At 37.7% G+C, this 19,561-nt stretch overlaps 1 protein-coding gene across 3 annotated transcripts; it reads left to right on the top strand.

Annotated features, from left to right (window-relative positions):
* The first annotated feature begins 706 nt into the window (after window positions 1-706).
* MYEF2 (myelin expression factor 2) lies at window positions 707-19,340 on the top strand. 3 transcript variants are annotated; one of them, XM_035336045.1, is made up of 17 exons: window positions 807-1,042; window positions 5,362-5,591; window positions 6,812-6,864; window positions 8,102-8,109; window positions 8,220-8,313; window positions 9,157-9,348; window positions 9,994-10,147; window positions 10,602-10,651; window positions 10,738-10,801; window positions 10,967-11,068; window positions 11,262-11,312; window positions 11,392-11,460; window positions 11,731-11,829; window positions 14,925-14,996; window positions 16,187-16,395; window positions 16,510-16,561; window positions 18,810-19,340. In XM_035336045.1, the coding sequence occupies exons 1-17, from the start codon at window positions 807-809 to the stop codon at window positions 18,971-18,973; spliced, it is 1,899 nt and encodes a 632-aa protein (XP_035191936.1). In that variant the 3' UTR covers window positions 18,974-19,340. The 3 variants fall into 3 exon arrangements, with proteins under 3 accessions (XP_035191937.1, XP_035191938.1, XP_035191936.1); XM_035336046.1 differs by lacking the exon at window positions 14,925-14,996 and having other exon boundaries at window positions 707-1,042; window positions 18,810-18,973; XM_035336047.1 differs by lacking the exons at window positions 11,731-11,829; window positions 14,925-14,996 and having other exon boundaries at window positions 707-1,042.
* The last annotated feature ends 221 nt before the right edge of the window (window positions 19,341-19,561 follow it).

Genomic DNA, 19,561 nt, shown 5'->3' on the forward strand with positions numbered 1-19,561 from the left:
GCTATAAACAGGAAAAATTCAAGGCACGTTTTAAGAGATCATCACCTCAATTCATTGAGTATTTCTAGCATAAAATTTGAATAATAAGTTACAGTCTATTTTCTGAAGTAGAGGGAAAGCTGTGACCGCAGTGACTGGCTTTGGAACATGGATAGTTCCTGAACAACAGGAGTGATGTACTTCAGTTAAATTAAGGGTCAAGCAGCCATTTGCTGGGGTGGACTGCATTATTAGAAATGTAAAGGTGAAGAACTGGAACTGTGCAACAGCATATTTATTGTTAGTGCCATATGGCTTTGCAGATACCTGTAAGCTTAGAGAAATGGTGTTGTGCCTCCCATGCAGGGCTGGTGGGCCCACGGGAGGTTCCTATGGGAGCGACAAGGCGCACTCTAAGCACTTGTCTTTGGGGTCAGAGAACATGAAATGTGCGGGCCAGTGGTGCAAGAGGCAGTTGGCCACAAATTAGGAGGATTTGCACATGGCTGTGGGCGTCGGTGGGGAATTACGTATCCTAGGGGGGTTTATATATCCTATAGGGTGAGAACGCTCAGGACAAGGACGGGGTGCAGTAAGGAACTGGGGCAGCAGAGGGTGAGGGAAGCCGTGCTAGGGCTGTGGGGGACGACCCGGCGGGCCCGGCAGCACCCCGCTGTCGCCATGGCAACCCGCAAGCCTCCCGGCGCGTCTCCTCCTCCCGCCGCCAGCCCCGTTCTCGCGAGACTCGGCCGGGCTGGCGAGGCGAGGCCGAGGCGCTCCGGGCCCTGCTCGAAGGAGCCGCAGCGGGGCCGCGGCCCGGCTGCGAAATGGCGGAAAGCGACAGGGCGGAGGCCGCGGCTGCCTCGCCGGTGCGGGGGGCCGAGGAGGCCGCCGCCAGCCAGCCGCCGCCGCCGCCTCAGCAGCAGCAGCAACAGCAACAACAACAACAGCAGTCGCTACCACCACCACCACCACCACAACAGCCGCAGCAGCCGCCGCGGGCTGAGGAGGCAGCGGCGACGGCAACCAAGAGCGGCGGGGGCAGCGCAAATGGCGTTAAAATGTGTGTGGCGGGGGGCGGCGGGCCCGCCCGGGCCGCGGCGGGAGGGACGCGGGGAGGCAGGGAGGGATGGAGGCAGGCGGCCGGCCCTCTCGTCCCCACGCCCCGGCCCGGCTCCTCCCCCGCCGCGGGCCCGGGCCGCTCCGGTGCCCCGTTACCTGAGGGGGGTCGGGGGGAAGGCGCAAGGCTCGCGGGGGCCTCGCAGTACCGGAGGGCCGGGCGGCTGCGCCCCGGTGAGAGGCCGCCGAGCAGCGTTGCTGTTGGGTGAGGGGCAGGAGACTGCGCTCGGCTCGGGTGGTTTGGGCTGCCGGGTTGTTGTAACAGGCTCTAGTCTGGCAGGGGGTCGGGGGATCCGCGTCTACAAGAGTTGTGGGTCGGTTCTGGTCTTGTTCACGTTTCCATGTCTTACCGTAGTATGTTTTGTTAGCCTTTGAGCTCGTCTTTGTGTATGTGAGAATGGTAAGAGAGCCTTACAGTGGTTTACTTCACAAAACAAGAAAAAGAGCCCATAAACCATTCCACTAAAATTATCATATATGCAGTATGTAAGCTATGCCTTATATAGTAGGTCTGAAAGGACCGTAGTGTAAGGCAGCCAGAAGCGGTAGGTCTCCAGAAAAATAAACCAAATGGCTTTTTATGGGTTCTCTTCTTGATGTTAGGCTTCAAGGTTCATCCCTCTTTAGAGGAGCTACATTTTACCCTGGCATCAATGAAATTTCAGCACTTCTTAATCTCATCCACATCTTAGAGGGAAAATACATTTTTTAGGAGGCCTTCTACTGGAATACATCAAGGCTGTTGAGAGGTCTGTGAACTTGTAATGTGTTACATGCAGCCCAGGTTTGATACTGTTGTGCTTAAAAATAGATATGGGATCAGGCATAATATCAAAATGGAGAATAAAGGAGTAACTTCATGCCTTTATTTGACTCCCAGGTAAATTTGTGTAGTTTGCAAGTTATAAGCTTCACATTGCTGTAACACAGTATTTTGTATCTATTTTCTTTCCTCTGAACCTGGCCCTCAGCATCCAGACTACGCAAATTACTGAATTTTGGCTGAAAGACTGTGACCTTTTTGCATCTTTTGAGACATGCAGTAATTTATTGTCTTCTGGAGTTGCTGCTCATAAAATAACGAAGTAGTTTTTCTGTATCGCTCCTGTCAGCAACTTTGTTCTTTTCCCTCCAGAAGTAATTGCCAGCAAATGAAAAATCCTGTTATTCTGCAAGATAGAAGTTGTTAGCTTCAAGTTTGAAAATAAGGCAGAGTTCTTGGTAACAGAGTTTCAAATCTTACTCTGCATACAGTTTCTGGTCTTTTCTGAAATAAGTGTAAAAAGGAATAATCTGTCATTGTGGAGGAGCTACTTAAAAAGTATTTCTGTAACCAGCTGTGTTAGCACTCAAATTACATTTGAAAGGAATCCTGGTTTCAGCTTGTATACCTCCCTAAATTTATTGTATTGATCAGAGGAGCTGATGAGTGCAACAAACCTGAACTGATATATGTGCTTTAGTATCACGCGTTCAGTTGTGGACTCTGCATTTTAGTCTTTCCTGAGCTTGTTATCCAGATAGATGTACAGATGCACATGAGCAGAGGAATAAAAGTTGTCTTTTTCCAAAAGTTTTTGGAATTTTGAAGCTGTGATTTTTCAAAAGGTACTTAATCTCTTTATTCAGTGGGGGGATACTTTATTCTAAGTAATTAATGTAGACATCTCTTTTCAACCCTAGAAATCTGCTAGTGATTTCACAAGTAAATTTTAATTAAAGGTATAAAGTGATTAATTCATACAAAGGGAAAGTAGAAACTACTGTTGTTTTTCCCTTGAGAAAATGAGAATTTATAGTTTCTGAGGCTGTCTTTTCTGTGTTCTGTGCATGGCTAAAGTCACGTTTCATTGAATGTATTTTTTGATTGAAGGTACTTTTCCTGAGAGGGCTATGTCCGCGAAAGAATCTTTGCCTCCAGATTGTTCACTGACCCATTGAGTTTGGCAGATGAGTTTTGCGAGAAGGATCAATTTTTATTTTTTTTAACAAATTCTCTGTTTTCAGGAGGCTGACTTTAGTTCCCAGATTAAGTGAATTGTCTTCTTGTTTCTAGGATTTAAGAGTTTATGTAAGACTTGTGTTCTTTCTGCTCTCTACTGGTTTGTACAGCCAGATGTTGTAGAACCTGTGGGTTCTGTGTTTGGAGGCCTGGCTCTTCCTGTGTGCTACACTGAGCATGTAGGGGCTGTTTCATAATCCTTTAAGCAGGAAAGAGTTTAAAAGGCTAGAGAGAATCTGTTGGTCTAATCCTAAAACCTAAAGAAGAACTCAGATTTTGATAAGGGTATCACTAGAAGAAGTTTTGTGTCCACAAATGGAACTGGATTGGAAAAAAACCATCTGACTGGAAAACTGAAACACTACTCTTGCCCTCCTCACTGTTCCTCCCCCTGGCTTCTGCCAGTTCCCTGCCTTGTTCCACCTATTTCACATCATTACGCAGCCACACAAGAATTATATTGCCACAACAGACAGGATGGTGTGGGGGAGTAATGATACAGAGAAAACTGGAGAATGCTTGAACTAGATAACGTGTTGTTGACTGAATGCTTTAAATTGTAGGAATATTTAACCTGAGTAATGTCCATGTATTTCTCAGTTGCTAATTCTCTTTTAATCCACTTGTAAACACAAGGACTGTGAAATTCATATCATATGAGTACTTCAAATTTTGGGAAAAAGTCATGAGAGAAAAATGTGTTTGAAGCTATGCCTCCCTGAAGAGTGCCCAAGCTTGAATAGATAATAAGTTTAGCTTCATGAAAGGCTATTTGCACACGCTCTGAATTCAAGGCTGTCACTTACTGTTCTGTTAAAAACTCAGCAAAGAGAGCTGAAAATAGTAATTTCAATAAATTGAAATTTTCAGTCTTGCCATGTTACTATTGTAAAACTGAAGTGCTTGTTTTGGCAAATTTTACACCAGAAACCACCTGCAGTGTCAAAATGAGATTAAAAACTAAACCTGAAAAGTGGGACAAATTGAAAGGACAGTGATGTTACTTAAGAGAGAGGATACACAGTCAATCTCTTTGACAGTATTCTGTGAGATGCTTCCATATCGTTGTTCTAACTGGAGTGACCAGTGTTGGCTCTTTAATACTAAAAATACTTTTACGCATGCTTCTAAGGTTCTTGTTAACTGCTGTGAGATGTGAACTAGATGTTGCTCTGTATCTATATAGCAGCTGTTTAGTTGATCATATTTGTGTGGCTTTGTTACTGGAGTCTTTCAGTTCAGTGGTTCTACTTTTTAAGTAACAATTCAGGCACTTCGATCCTCTATTGGCATTCTAAGTCTCCTTGCAATATTAACACTTTGACGAGTGCTGTAGAGGTTTGACTTTTGGTTTGGATTTTTTTTCTAATTCTGTTCAAAGTATATAGTTTTTACTGAAGCTGAGAAATATGCTGCATTAAAGGAGAGGAAGTGAGTTGTGCTGCGTTCTTCATCTAAAAATAAAACCTTTTTTAAAGGAAAGCAGCTGTTGTTGCTAGATTTTTGAAAGACTAAGGACCAGAAGTCTTTGTTGTTGTTTTTAATGGATAATTCCTGGTGAATTAATTGGTCTTAGATGCAGAGCATGTCGTAATAGACCTATTTCTTATGCATTTATCATGTTTTTGAAGTATATTGGTGTTAAGCAGTGAAAATGAAAAGAGCGTTTGTTCTATATTTAATTTTAATTTCTGTCTAAAAGCAGTCTGGCACAATTTTTGAATAAAAATGATTTGTACTGAATAAAAGGTCATTTGCCTATTAAGAGTTGATTTTATGTATTTATTAATACATTGAATGAAGTATACCAAGCTGTTCCAAAAATCAGACCATTTCAACTCTGACTTCTGTGGTGAATAGCATGCAACTTTACCAAGTTTGATTTGAAAATTATTGAAGTACTAAGGTATAGATGCTGTAGGTTATTTTTCAGCTGAGTCGTGTTCTGAGAGTAGTAGTAGTTTCATAGTGCCATGTTCCTGAATTTTGACAGACATAATGGAAATGGAATATACCTGAAGTAGCAAGATGTGATGTCTGTACTTATAGCGAGTAAATCTCTTGTAACGTTTATTTTTGTTCTAGGTAAAGCAATGTATTTTGAAATTAAACCGGTAAAATTAATTTATTTTTCCTAATTTGAAATGCAGGATTTGACATCTTCGGAGGTCTGTTAGTATAGGAGGTATAGACCTACATATGTAGCTGATATAGTAACCTTATAATCCAAAGTAAGACCCATTTATTTATTTGGAATGTAGGGAGAATGATGAGACAGCAAAAGAAGAGAAAGCACCAGTGAAAGAGAAGTTTCCTGCAAAACCAAAGGCAATCCCTTCGCTTGGAAACAAAAATAGATTCCACCCCTACGCAAAGGAGAAGAATGCGGGCAGTGGAGAGAAGAAGGCTGTTAATCGTAATCGAGTTTTCATTAGCAACATCCCATATGACATGAAATGGCAGGCTATTAAAGATCTTATGAGAGAGAAAGGTAATTTATTCCTTATAATGCACTTCCTATAAAAAGGGGTAAAATGTATATGTCCTTTGAGCCACACAGATTTGATTTGACTTTTTTATTATTTTTTTAAATAATTTTTTGGCCTTTACTTGCTACATCTATCTTCCTTCCCCCTCTTTCATCTGAGACAATTGCATTGCAGAGTAGGATTGGTAAACAAAGTGTTCATAATCTTCTGCCATTGTAGTGTGACAGTAGAGAGTATATGCATGATCTCATGACTTTTTCAAGAGATTGTGTTTTGTCTAGTTGTAGTTTTTGTAGATTTTTTTTTAAAGGGCTATGGTATTTAAGCAACACATTTAATGTGTTAACATATGAATATGAAAGGTCGTCTTTCAAAAGTTGTTTTGTATTTCTTTGGTGGAATCTGGCTGTGGAATTAACTTTGTCTGCATTGTCATTACTGCCATGACTGTTTGTCTGGAGACTTATATTAAAAGCTTGTTACTATTGTTGCAGTTCTGATAGAGAAATCTTTAATACCCCAAACTTCTTATTTTAAGTTTTGGGGAAAAAGAATGCTAATGTATGACTTCTGTAAAAAGCTAGTTCTGTGTTTTTTTCTTGAAAAAATAGATTCTTCAAAAGTAATGCAAAGCACACTTGGCTTTTAGGCTGTGAAAAATGCCAGTCCCCCAGTTCTGTAACTGCTGGTGTATCTGTTGTAAGGTGACATGATTATTTGATTGGTTTATTTACTGAAACTTCCAACTTTAGAAAGTGAGTGGCTTGCTGTGAAATATTTGATGTGTAAATTTGGTTATTATTGAAGGCAAACTTATTATTGAAGACATTCAGGTAGAAGGTCACCTTAAAACAGGTGTTGTGAGTAGGATGATAAATGTAACACTTTTCAGTGAATGTTGACGTTTCATTTGTTAGGTTAAGGGACTGTGTATATCTGAATTTGTTCACCAACTATATCATACTGGCCAAAATATGATCTGTAGTATGAATTAGGTTAAATATAGTTGTTTGTTTTTAGATTTTGAGAATGTGGCTGTTGCATATTTCTGAAAATTAGCTAAATTATATAGCCATTGACAGGAGGTATGTTGGTCTGGTTTTGATTGTTGGTGAATAATAGGTGCTTCTCTGTAGAGTTGTGCACAGGGGCACAGAAAAGAAAGATACTGGTGTTTAAATGCATTGTCTCTTGGTATTTTCCCTTTGTATGTCTTATGTAGTTGGTGAGGTTACATACGTGGAGCTGTTTAAGGATGCTGAAGGAAAATCAAGGGTAAGTGCCGTGGGCAACAATCTGCTAGAGGTTTAAAAGTTCCTCAGCAGCTTTATTTTTGTATAATACCTGTACCAGTTATTGGAAAGTAAGTTTCATTTCCACACTGATTTTCATTAAGATAGCTTTGAGGTTTCTGTATTAGAAATAGTCTGACACTTTCACACAGCTCAAGCTACTTGTCTGTAAAGGACAAAATACTTAGTGAATTTCAACAAATGGCATTCACTTAATTCTTCTTTTAGGCAACATCTTTGTTTTGGTACAAATCTGTTTTATATAAAGGACGTTCAATAAATCATTGATTTTATTTAAATTTTGTTAGTGTAGTATTCTCTTCTTGGGGACATGATGTATAAAACGTTAGCTAAGAATATACTGTTTGAAGTGCCTGATTTGACAGCTTTACAGTGGATTAACGTATTTGCTTTTTTAAAACTAAATAGATGGAGATGGTTGGTAGCCAAAACAGTGCCAGCAATGAGGCATTAAGAGTGAAGATTGTTAAAGCTCCTTTGTCACTTTAAAAATAGTCAAAGGTTTGGCCAATAGTAGCTCCAAATCTGCAGTGAGAACTTGAGAAATGCAGGCTTGAGTCTTACCTGAAGTTGTAACAGTAGTTGTAAATGATTTTCTTCAACGCTTGCTAAAACTAAAACATGCTTTCAGCTTTCATTCACTTAGATCAATCCTAAACTCTTTGTTTTATTAGGATTCTGGTGCAGTCAAAAAGGTTATTTTCTTACACAGTAATCTCTCAAATATGCTAGTAATACTGAAGAGGTATGCAGACTCCTTGTTCATTGTACTGGTATATTGATGTATGTGGATTTGAATTCTGTAGTTGGCGGGCAGCTTTTAATGACATGTTGAGTGTCTTGATTGGTTTTTGGTTATGTTTTCAGTTGTTTTTTTTTTCCTTCTGCCCCTTCCCTACCTTCCCCCCAGCTGTCCTTACACGGATCTGTGTGGCATTTTTCTGTAGTCCAATTCTGGTTTGGCTCAAAGAGAACAAAATATAATATAATGCATTTTGAATTGTATGTATGTTGAGAAATTAGGTGAAATTCAGCTTGGTAAAAAGCATGTATTATGAATTTTGAAGCTGAAAATAACTTGATGAATAGTTATTTAACAGTGAACTTGGATCTTTAACTGGACTCTTAAATACTCTAGCATATGTGTTGACTGACTTTTTTTTTTCTTTACATATGATTACAAATCATCGTGGATGTAGGGTTGTGGGTAAGTTTCTTTTTCTATGTGTGTAGAAACACACTACTATCCAAACGTTCTGTTAAGTTTAATATTTGAAACTTTATTTTAACACTCCAAATGTTTTTGTTCCCTCTAAGTGTGGTCGAATTCAAAGATGAAGAATTTGTTAAGAAAGCATTAGAAACTATGAACAAATACGATCTTAATGGAAGACCCCTGAATATTAAAGAGGTATGATTATTGCTGTTTTTAAAATAAATTATGAAGATAATCTAACTACTGAAATGATGGGTACCATGTTTTAAGTGTCTAGCTGTGTAATTTTTTTTTTTAAACATTTTATTAATGGGCTGAAGTGCCTACTGGCTTCCAGAAGGTCTTGATATTACGCCAAGTGAACTGACAAAAAAGTGTCCAAAAGCCAAAATAATAGTATTTTGCTTTTACACAACCTTATCTTTAACTTCACATTCTTATCTGTGTCATCTGCTGCTGTTAAAATTCATGTTCCTTGCCTGCCTCAAAATAGGAGTTTGAGCAGAGCAAGCTGAGTATCAGACTACTACATATGTGCAAGGATGGGGTTGGAAGCAGAGAACTTGTACTGATTTGGAAAGTGGAATTAATGTCAACGTTTCTATTGTAGTGTTGTAGCATATAATAGTGTCTGATACAGTTCTTTATGTCCTGTTATAGCTTTAATAATGGTTATTAACATATAAAAAAAAAAACTATTTAAATTAAATCAGTTCTTGGAAGAAGGTACTAGACTGACAGTCCTTTAGATTGAAATCTTTTCTACTTGTCCATAGGCTAGGTACAGCATGTGAAGTGGCAGTGCACGCTTCTTCAACAAGTGCTTTGCCAATATGCCTCAACCCTCATCTGAAAGGACCCACCTCTAGAGGTGAGGGAATTAGGTCTCCATGCTAATTCGGTTCTTGATCCCTCTCACATGGACAAGTATATTAGTTGATAATTTTGACGAGTTTATGTAGAATTTCAAATAGTACTTATTTATTACCAGTCCTGATATTGACAATTAAGTTGGCTTTATTTTTGCACATGTTGCAGGATCCTGAAGGTGAACATGCCCGCAGGGCATTGCAGCGTGTAGGAGGACAGTTTCCAGGAGGACAAGGACCTGATATGGCACCTGGATTAATGAATTTACCACCTTCTATTATCAACAATCCAAACATTCCTCCTGAGGTTATCAGTAACTTGCAGGCAGGCAGGCTTGGGTCCACTATTTTTGTTGCTAATGTAAGTTTTAAAATGTATTTTAAAGCTGTAATATTTGATCTTTGTGAAATACTTGCATAATCCAGTTTTAATATTAAGAGGAAATGTTAAATGTTAATTCACAACTAGGATATTCAACTAAAAACGCAAGACACGTATCCAGATTTTGGATGTGAAAAATGTTTTATACTCTTAAAGCTGTCTTGCAGTTTTAATTATTGTACAATCAAATTTGAAAAAAAAAAGTTTTTACATTTACATTTTTTACATTTTTCATTATATTTACAACTGTATTTCTTCTATTTTTAATTCAATGTACTTTTTTTCTTGCTAGTTACTTTATACTAACTTAAACTCTTATGTTTGTGTGTACTTTATCAGTTCTTTATTTGCACAGATTTGAGAGACAGGCAAGGTAGTACAGCTGGTTTAAAAGAACCCATCCATTTCTCAGTTTTAGTATGTTAATTATAAAATTACAATAGATATAAGTTCTATAACTTGTTGCTTTTAGTAACATTGGTTGCAGCCTGTATACGTTACACATTTCTGTCTTACATGCATAAAGCTTTTTGTGAATCAAAATTTTACTGCAGTGTAGACAATCTTTGAAAATCAATGGCAGAACAGAAATGTGCAATGAAATCACGTATTTCTCTGTGTAAGCTTGACTTTAAAGTTGGCTGGAAGAAACTAAAGGAAGTATTCAGCATTGCTGGAACTGTAAAGCGTGCAGACATCAAGGAAGATAAAGATGGCAAGAGTCGAGGAATGGGAACAGTTACTTTTGAACAAGCAATTGAAGCTGTTCAAGCAATATGTATCCTTGGCTTTGGAAAAAAGGAAAAAAATGGTCAAATATGACTTAGTCATTTTTAATGGCTCTTTACAGTATAGTTTTGCAAATGGTGCTTCTTTGCCTTGTAGCTAGTATAAGGGACTAGAGTGTAGTACTGTGCAGATAGTGTTTTTTCTTTTTTTTTTTTTTTTTTTTTAGTAACGACTGACTTTACTGCTATGGTGTAAAAAGCTGTTTTTGATGAGGTTAAACAGACTTAAAATACACAGGGAAAGTGACACCCATGAAGACAACTTTTATATTCCTAACAGCTTATATAGTCTCTTTCTGAACTTTGAAATAGCATTCTAAAGGTTAGTTAAGGAAAGTTAAGACTCCTAAAAGTGGCACAAACATTAGATAAGTTTTTACAGTGATTCTTTTGAAATAGTTAAATTGTCTTCTGTAGTTAAGTCCTTGAATCGCATTTCTTCAGCTATGTTCAATGGACAATTCCTGTTCGATAGACCCATGCATGTAAAAATGGTAAGTTGCTTATATTTCTTTCTACCTTATGTATCTCTGCCAAAACACTGAAGGGATCATAGCATAGCATCCTTGTTTTTTATCAGGATGACAAATCAGTCCCTCATGAAGATTTCCGTGTTGCAGACAGCAAAGGTCCACAATTACCTCGTGAGTACACGCTCTTCATTTTTAACTCTTTGCACTTAATACATGTTGATAGTGTCTTGGAATATATGTTGATAGTGTCTTAGTGTCAGTTTAGTAGTACTTTTGCTTACTATGGTCTCTTTATGATGCAGAAAGTCTTATGATAATAGTTTTATTTTTTCTAAGGTGGTCTTGGTGGCATTGGTATGGGACTTGGACCAGGTGGACAGCCCATCAGTGCAACACAGTTGAATATGGGTGGTGGAATGGGGAACATGGGTCCAGGAGGTAAAGTCATATTTTTAATTTTTAACTTAGAGAGCTTAAGTTTATAACTTTCATTTCTGTGTTTGGAAGAATGGCATGCTCTTGGCAAAGTAAGCCTTGCATTGTGTGTTTTTGAGACGCTGTCTTTGCATTTTTGAAATATATTGGGATCTTACCTGTCTACTAAATGGTGTTTGGTCTTTTTGGTTTAAAGGTATGGGAATAGATGGTCCTGGTTTTGGCGGAATGAATAGAATGGGAGGCGGTACGTGCAGTCAAATTATTTGTCTTGTGTGCTTTTTTAATATTGGATAGAAAAAAAAACATTCTTCCTTATTTTACAGGGCTTCCTGGATTTCGTGGAATGGAAGGAATGGCTAATATGGGGGGATTTGGAGTCAGCCGAATGGGAGGTAGGTGAATACTTACTAGTTTGCTAGTTCTGGTTTGCTAGTCTGTGAGCCTTATTAAAAGTCCTCTTTACATAAGGGTGGCTAATGTAAATGGGTTCAAAAGAAATACGTGGCATACATGAAATCATAGGAACTGCAAGGAGAAGTGCCTCTGACTTGTGGATTAAACTCACTTCTGTTTAAACAAGCAGCTGTGAAACAAGTATTTTATGAGCATCAGCTTAGTCGAATTTGACAGAATACTTCTGTTTTGTGCATTATTCTCTACAGAAATGTTCCGTGGTGGAATGGGAGGAAACATGGATAGAGATTTTGGTCGTAGTGAGATGCAATTGAACCGTGGTTTTGGAGATTCTTTTGGAAGAATGGGTATGGTAACTGTTAAATTTCCTGTGGCAAATTGCAACATAATATTGGAAGAGTTTCACTAGGAGAAAAACCAAGAAGAGGTGTGGTTTCACGTAGTCATCTTCCTCTGTCCTTTCTCTACCAGCTGTTATTGTAAAGATGTTTGTTTATTTAAGGGTGTTCATATGTGTTTGTTATGGCCCTCTCTGAAGATGGAGGTTAAGATGAAAAAAAAACATCTGTAGAATACAAGCAAAGTACAATACAAGTACAGTGATTTTGAGGAAAGTATTTTCCTTCATACTGTTAGCTTTGCCAGGTATAATGTCGTTTGGATATTAAAACATATGGTTTTGGCAATCCTGAACAAGATGTCTGTGTACTGCCTTTGTAACTTCCTGGAGCCTGCTTTTGCAAAGACATGCTAGAAAGTTGTTCTTACTGCAAATCAGACTGCATTGGATAGAAATGATGAATTTTGGTTCCCTCAGTTTTCTTCTTGCCTTTTCTCATGCTGCTTAGAATAGGATTTTCTGTCCTCTTCTGAAATTGAGCAAGGTTTGTTCTGTTTATAAATGGTGTTGTCATGACTGAGTTCATTTTGCTACTTGTGCCCTCCCTCAAATGAGATACTCTTCTGTCCGGATAGAGGTTGAGAGCCTGGAAGTGCTTAACAACAAAGCTTTCTATGGCTTTGTTACTATATTCTTACCTGGATGAATACATTATGGAAGACAGGTTTTCTGCTTTTTTCCTGTTCCCCCCATCCTCATGAATCCCCATGAATCCCTTACTGTTAAAGTGAAAGGCTGTTAAGAGCATAAGGCTTATTTAGTCTAGGAAAAATTTAATTTTCCCTCTTCGGAAGAAAAAATTCTCCCTCTTGGTGCATGTTTAATTTGGGCAAGTCACAACAAAGGGTAACTGGCATGTGCTGCTCTTCAAGCACTGATAATTGTGTAGCAGTAGTAGATATTTAGTAAGGATGCCAGTTAAGTTTGTCGTAAAGTCTTGTAATTTATGCCTTAAAAATCAGGTGTTATGTTTTCAGTATGTGTACTTCAGCATAGGATGAATATCTGTTTCTTGAGTGAAAATCCAGAGCTGCTTCGGTTATAAATGTTCATACAAGCGACAGACTTCTGAGTCTTCTGGTAACATGTGCTGGTCTTGAAATATGTGAGTATAGCCACCGTGAGAAACTGATGTGGACATTGGTCATTCAGTAGATCTCAGCAAGCTTCAACTTGCAACCTGTTAGCAATCTTACTGTTAAAATACTGTTCTGTTTTGAGATAATATTCTTCTGGAGCCATGCACCTTTAAAATTTGGGAACTGCAGAAAACCGAGATGAGTTTTAAGTAGCAGAAGCCAATAGTATTGTTTTATTATAGTTAAATACCATGTTTAGGCAGGGATTTCCCTAGTGTACTCTTACTACAGTATTTAGGTTAATAATATATTAAAAGGAAATGCTGTGAGTGCATTTGGCTTCCATACCACGCTAGTTTCAATGAGGGCAACTTAAGACAGTCTTTGATTGGACTATGGCATCAATTAGTGAAAATGAGGATGTTTGATTTGCAGTGGTTTAAATAGCTAAAATTCTAAAGTATCCAAAAAATCAAAGGTTGTGTCACAGTCTATCTCCAAACTTACCATTTTTCATTGATGCAAATCCAGTAGGGAAAAATGTACAAGGACAGGGTGTTTTGAAGGTCAGAAACAGCTGAATACATGCTTACTATGATTATTTCAATTTTGGTTTTGTTTGTTTTAAAGTGCTTCTTAGGCTGCTAGGGAGACTTTTCCTTTTAAAAGAGAGGGAGTATAACTGGGATACATTCATAAACTCTTAGAGGTTTCTAGTTTTGAGAAAGTAGGATTTTTTTCCTTACAATTCCTTTTAATGTTTTGGTGTTTCTTCTTTGGCCTAATGAATAAGTATTAAGAGCTTCATCACATGTGATCTACTGGCTGAAGTACTGTTAGTAATCCTGCTGGTGTTGAACAACCATAGGCTCTTGAATTGGCCAGGCCATGTTTTTTGAGGTCTTGGTATGGCTTTGACTGCATGTTGTCTGAGGGGAGGTAAATATTTCTCTCGAGACTGGCAGGGAACATCTATTGCTATTTGTAACTGTACGGAGAAAATAGAGTTGATGGAAGACTGCTTGTCTGGAAAGTATCATCAGTAACCCTTTTTAGATACTGAAACTTGGCTGTCTAGCCAAAATGAGCCAGCTGTTGATCTGTTTTACCATAAGTAAAAACTAAGCTATTTCTTTTAGGGATGAAAATCAAGCAAGAAAAATGTAGTAACTGACAGCTCCAGAATTACCTGCAAAATCCTGCTGATTTTAATCCAAATGATTATGCTGCTTATACCCTGAAATATTGCCCAGTACTGTAGGAAGCTGTTTTTTGTCAGTCCATCGCTTTTGTTTTACCTTTTCTGTCTTCAGAGTGCTCTTTTTATAGATAATAGGTTTATTGAAATTGATTTGTTTGAGTTGGTTCTCTGGAACAATTGGAAATGCTTGTTACAGAATCCACAGAGCCCCTTGCTCTGGTCAGCATTGACAAGAATGCAGTTCTAGAGTTCCTGCAATTCTGGAAGCTCCCTTGGGATTACTTTCCTGAAACGTAGTGCTTCAAGGAAAACTCTGGTTTTATTTATTTATTTGTTCCATTAAACCCTGCTCTCTAGAATCAGTTTCTGACACCATTCTGGAGCTTTTATGGTTTTGTCAGGTACCCTTTAGTATTGCTTCCCTGTCTCTCTCCCTTTTTTCTGCCAAATTCTATCAGTTCTTTGATATGAGATATGGCTCCTTCAGTTTCAGATGTTTGTGCTGCTGGCAGGTTGTCAGAGGAAAACTGTAGGTAAAAATAAATCAGAGTAGCTTATATCTTGTAACAGAGGAGGAGGAGCTAATGTTACTTCAGGGTATTTCCTCCCTAGTTTGCATAATAAAGGCACGGGTTGAAGTGTTCTGTAGCAAAAGAATCGCCAGGTAACACTGAGATCAGTGCACTTTATCATTGCGTGCCTTGCTGTTGTCACTAACCGGCAGTTTCAGTGTATGTCACTATATTATTTTTTTCTGTTTAGGTGGTGCAATGATTGGTGTTTTTGCAGGAGGAATGGGAGCGCCTAGAATGGGCCCAGTAGGATCTGGAATGAGTAGGTTAACTTGTTTCAATAGAATGTAAATGTGTAGGCAATGTAATGAAGTGGTGTCCATGTAATTGTTTCCGAGGATTTGCTGTGCAGCGTTCTATCAGTGTAGGAAGTGGTAGAATTCCATTGCATGGGACTCCCAGTCTAACAGTTCTTAAGGTTGTTTTGTTGAGGTAAAAACTCAGAGGAAAACTTGCTAATACAGTCTTCCCTTTGAGCATATAGTTTCGAAATGGTTTGAACTTTTGGTTTGGAGGGAGAAGTGATTCAAGTAAACTTGTGTTCCAGAAAAAAGATGAATAGGCAGAGTTAGTTACTTATGTGAACTTGAAGCTGAATTTAGGTACTTCAGTAATCTATCATAATTGAAATAAAAACAAATCAGTCTTGAATTTCAGATTATCACTCAGTTGAATTTTGTGCAAAGCTCAAACACTGAGTTTGTATTACGGAAAACGTCTCAGTTCCTAAAGCTAGAGCAGATGAGAAAGTAAAATCTTTCTAGGGACAATCTTGCGAGGCATCAGGCTTAGAGAAGTTCTGTCATGGGTGATCTTGATAGTCTTGTTTTACATTGTTAATTATGAATCCAGAAAAATTATAATAGAATATAGGATATCTGAATGCCATTGATCTTGGTTCGTTATGTGATGTACTTTAATATATTCCATTGCATGTATCGGGGAAAGTCCATGCTCTGCACAGGACTTGAAGGAATGGCTGTTCTTTGCAAAATAGGCTTTCCCTTAAAGACTGTCATTAAGTGTGGTATGGCCGCATTTAGTAAAGCCAAATGGTTTTGTTTCCTACATTCACGGTCGTGTATATGGTCCAATTACAGGTATCTTAATATTTTCACAGTCGTTTACTTAATCTCTTTTTGGTGCAGGGTATCATATTAATTAAACTAGACAGTCTTTAAATCTTAACTGTTTTACTTGTGGTGTTAAACGTTTTATGTTAGGTGATGTGAATAACATCCTTACCCAATTTGCTTTTTACTTCTATACAATAACTGATACTTTGTTTCTTCTAATGCTCTGACTTTAAATATTAGCCATGTTACTAGATGAATCACTGTGCATGTATGAATTATTTTTCCTGACACAAAAGAATTTAGACTTTTTTAACAAGATATTTATCAATAAAAACAAACCAACAAACTTGTTATTCTCCTTTTTCTTTCTCTGTAGGTGGTGGAATGGGTGGTATGAACAATATGGCTGGAGGAATGGGAATGGGCATGGATCGGATGAGTTCTGGTTTTGATCGAATGGGACCAGCTATGGGTGGAGGCCCAGACAGGAACATGGATATAGATCGAGGATTTGTGCCTGGCCCAATGGGAAGTGGAATGAGAGAGAGATTAGGCTCAAAAGGCAACCAGATATTTGTGAGAAATGTAAGCATTTGAAACATAGAAAAGATAAGCCTAGTTTGTGTGCATGTTTCACTACATGCTCTTTCTTTTTGTAATATTTTGCTATTAATAAATACTTTTTTTTTTTAATTGTAGCTCCCTTTTGATTTGACCTGGCAGAAACTGAAGGAGAAATTCAGTCAGTGTGGTATGTATGTGAATCTTAGCTCTGCTTAGCTCCATTGAGTTTGCATTCTGTGTCGTGTTCTTTAGATAAGGGCAATTTTATAAATAATTTTAGGTGTGATATAACATATGAGACTATGGTACAGTATGGACTATATTGGCTGAGAGTGCTCATCTCCTATAAACTTTAACCCATCTCATTAAAATTACCCTTTGAAGTTTTTTGAGGTAGGTATTAGTTATCCTCTGGGATATAATGTAGCATTTATTTTGAGATAAATGCATGCAGGGGTGTGGGCCTGGCCAGGTTTATACATTATTTCCAGTAATGGTGCCATATCAAATCAGAGGTAATAATTTACCAATCCTGTACTGTCTCACCTTTTGTCAAGAAATAAAGTCCCCCCCCTTTTTTTTAATGTAAGATACAGGATTTCTGTGAATATCCAATAACTACTTATCTCTAATTAAGAAAAGTTTTCTTTTTACAGAAGTGAATAAAAACTGACTCTTGTATGTTGAAACGTGATATTTTTTTTAAATCACAGAATGGAATAGGTGAATATAACAATGTAATATTTCAGAATTAAATAAAAGAATTATGGATGGCTTCACTTTGCAGAGACAGAAAGGAGAACTTAGAACATTCTACTTTTATGTAAGACAGTCTTCATACAGCTATTTGCAGAGTGGACATAAATTAGAACTTGTGGATCAACTATGAAAATATTCCAGGTGTTCAAATGCATTTAGTGGTTACCGGAACATAAGGTGTGCTTACATTCCAGGACTCAAAGCTTTTGTTGCTGAATTACAGATAGATCTAGCATACCAAGTTTTCAGAGTGAAGTTCTCCCTTCTAGCATTTTCAGGGCTATGTTGCTGCTGTTAAAATTCTGGGAGCTGCTGGTGAATATCCTAGTTATATGCCGGGATGCCACGCAGTTAAAGGACTGCATAAACCCTGTCTGCTTTTAAATACAAAACAAAACACCAAAACAAAGCCCTTCCCCATAATTCACATTCAGTATTAAACTTTAATCAAGTTTCCATAGCTGCATAACAAGTTAGTCTGTAAAACCACCATCACCTTTGATTTTGCTTCAGAATTTTTTAGGGGTTATCCTATGGGTTTTCTTCCTTGCCATCCACCTTTTCCCTTAATATGGACAGGCATGAAATAAAGATTCTTGTGCAAACTCATTAAACAGTTTTCTACTAAGATCTTTTAAAGTATTTAAAAGAAGTTTTTGAAGAAGTAAAACATCTTGTGCAGATACAATTGTAGTATCAAGTGATGTATGTTGGGAACAGCTGTGCTTTTGTGAAGATATTTATTGATATCCTGTTATCATCAACTTCTTAGTAATATACTTGCACTTATACTCCGGGTTACATTGTTTTCTACAAACATATAGATAAACAGGATCTCTGTTTAATTCTTAACTGCCTAGGCAACTTTCAGGGAATTCAGATTTTTTTTTATTCTCTCCAGCAACTATCAGATGTAATGATTATGTTGAATTGTTTTTAAGAATGATAAGCACAAATATAAATAACAGGTTGAACCTGTGGAGACCTGGTCTTTATATTTCCTTATGATACTGACATGAAAACAATTTATTGCAGTGAAAGGCCAGTCTTCTATTACATGCCACTTAAAAATAAAAAGCGCTGTATTTTAGGGGAGAGTTTCTTGTTCCTGCTGGCACTTAAAGGCTCGCTACTCTGTGGCACCTGCATAGAAACGTTCCCTCATGAGTTGAGTTACCAACGAAGTGGGTAGTGCATGCTATTTGTTTTTTGCTCTGCAACATTTTTTTTTCAAAATTATAAGATTGTTGTGATTAGTTGATAATGTGATTATTGTACTGCAGTGAACATGGTGGACTGGATTGAACTATCATTCAGTTAGAGGATGACAATTAATCATACTTTTGGCAGTGTGGCTCCACCAGTGAAACACAAAACTTTTCCATAGCCTTATAGGGCACTTTGTTTCAAATTTGATGTCCAATTCAGGCATGCTTCATCTTATGGTAGTCTGAAGGATCAATTTGAAACAGTGGGACTTAGTGTGGATTCTTTGCTGCTGTTTTGACTTATCACCTTCCCTGAATAAGTGAATATACTGTAAGTCTGATAGTTCTAATATTATATGTCCCCCTAGATTATATTTAGAATTGTTTTTTTTATCACTTCTGGTTAGTTCTTTAAGTTTTTAGTGCACTGAAGGTGTAAAATAACTGCTGTTTAACTTGTTTATTCAGGTCATGTAATGTTTGCAGAAATAAAAATGGAGAATGGAAAATCAAAGGGCTGTGGAACAGTCAGATTTGACTCGCCAGAATCTGCTGAAAAGGCCTGTAGGATAATGAACGGCATAAAAATCAGTGGCAGAGAAATTGATGTACGCTTGGATCGCAATGCATAATTTAAAACTGTGTTCAGGAACATTCCTATGTCTGTTTAGCTTCTCTATCTTAGTAAGTCATTTTTAGTAACATTGTATGCTTACAAAAGCTGTAAAAAGGAACTTTTAAATCCCACCAGCCTTTAACAGTATAGTGTTTAATATACTGTGATACTTGTTAACTGAATCTTACAATGTTTGGTTTTTAAAGACAATTTGCCTGATTTTTGTTGTTTTTTTGGAGGCACTGAGTACCTGCAGGTCCCGTTAAACTATGGGAACTTTGGATGCTCAGCGCCTTTGGAAAATTAGGCCAAGTGTCTCTAGTCATTCAGTTTAAATGAATGGTTATACTGTTTTTAATAAAATAAGCCATTTTCTCTGTTAAGATTGCATAGTGGGATTTGTTTAGTGTTTTCTGATTTTTATTTTCCCCCCCAGCGTGTATCAACATTGTAATGTAAAAACTAGGTGTCTTTTTTCCAGAGTTTTGTTTTTATATGCTTGTTGTTGTCATACTGTAATTCTTGACTCTAAAGGAAAGGGCTCCAATTAGGCTGTGATGTTTCTGTTCTACTTAATATTACTTTAATGCCATGACTTAGTTCT

The sequence above is a fragment of the Oxyura jamaicensis genome, chromosome 10, assembly GCF_011077185.1.
Source record: "Oxyura jamaicensis isolate SHBP4307 breed ruddy duck chromosome 10, BPBGC_Ojam_1.0, whole genome shotgun sequence".
Taxonomy (NCBI): Eukaryota; Metazoa; Chordata; class Aves; order Anseriformes; family Anatidae; genus Oxyura; species Oxyura jamaicensis.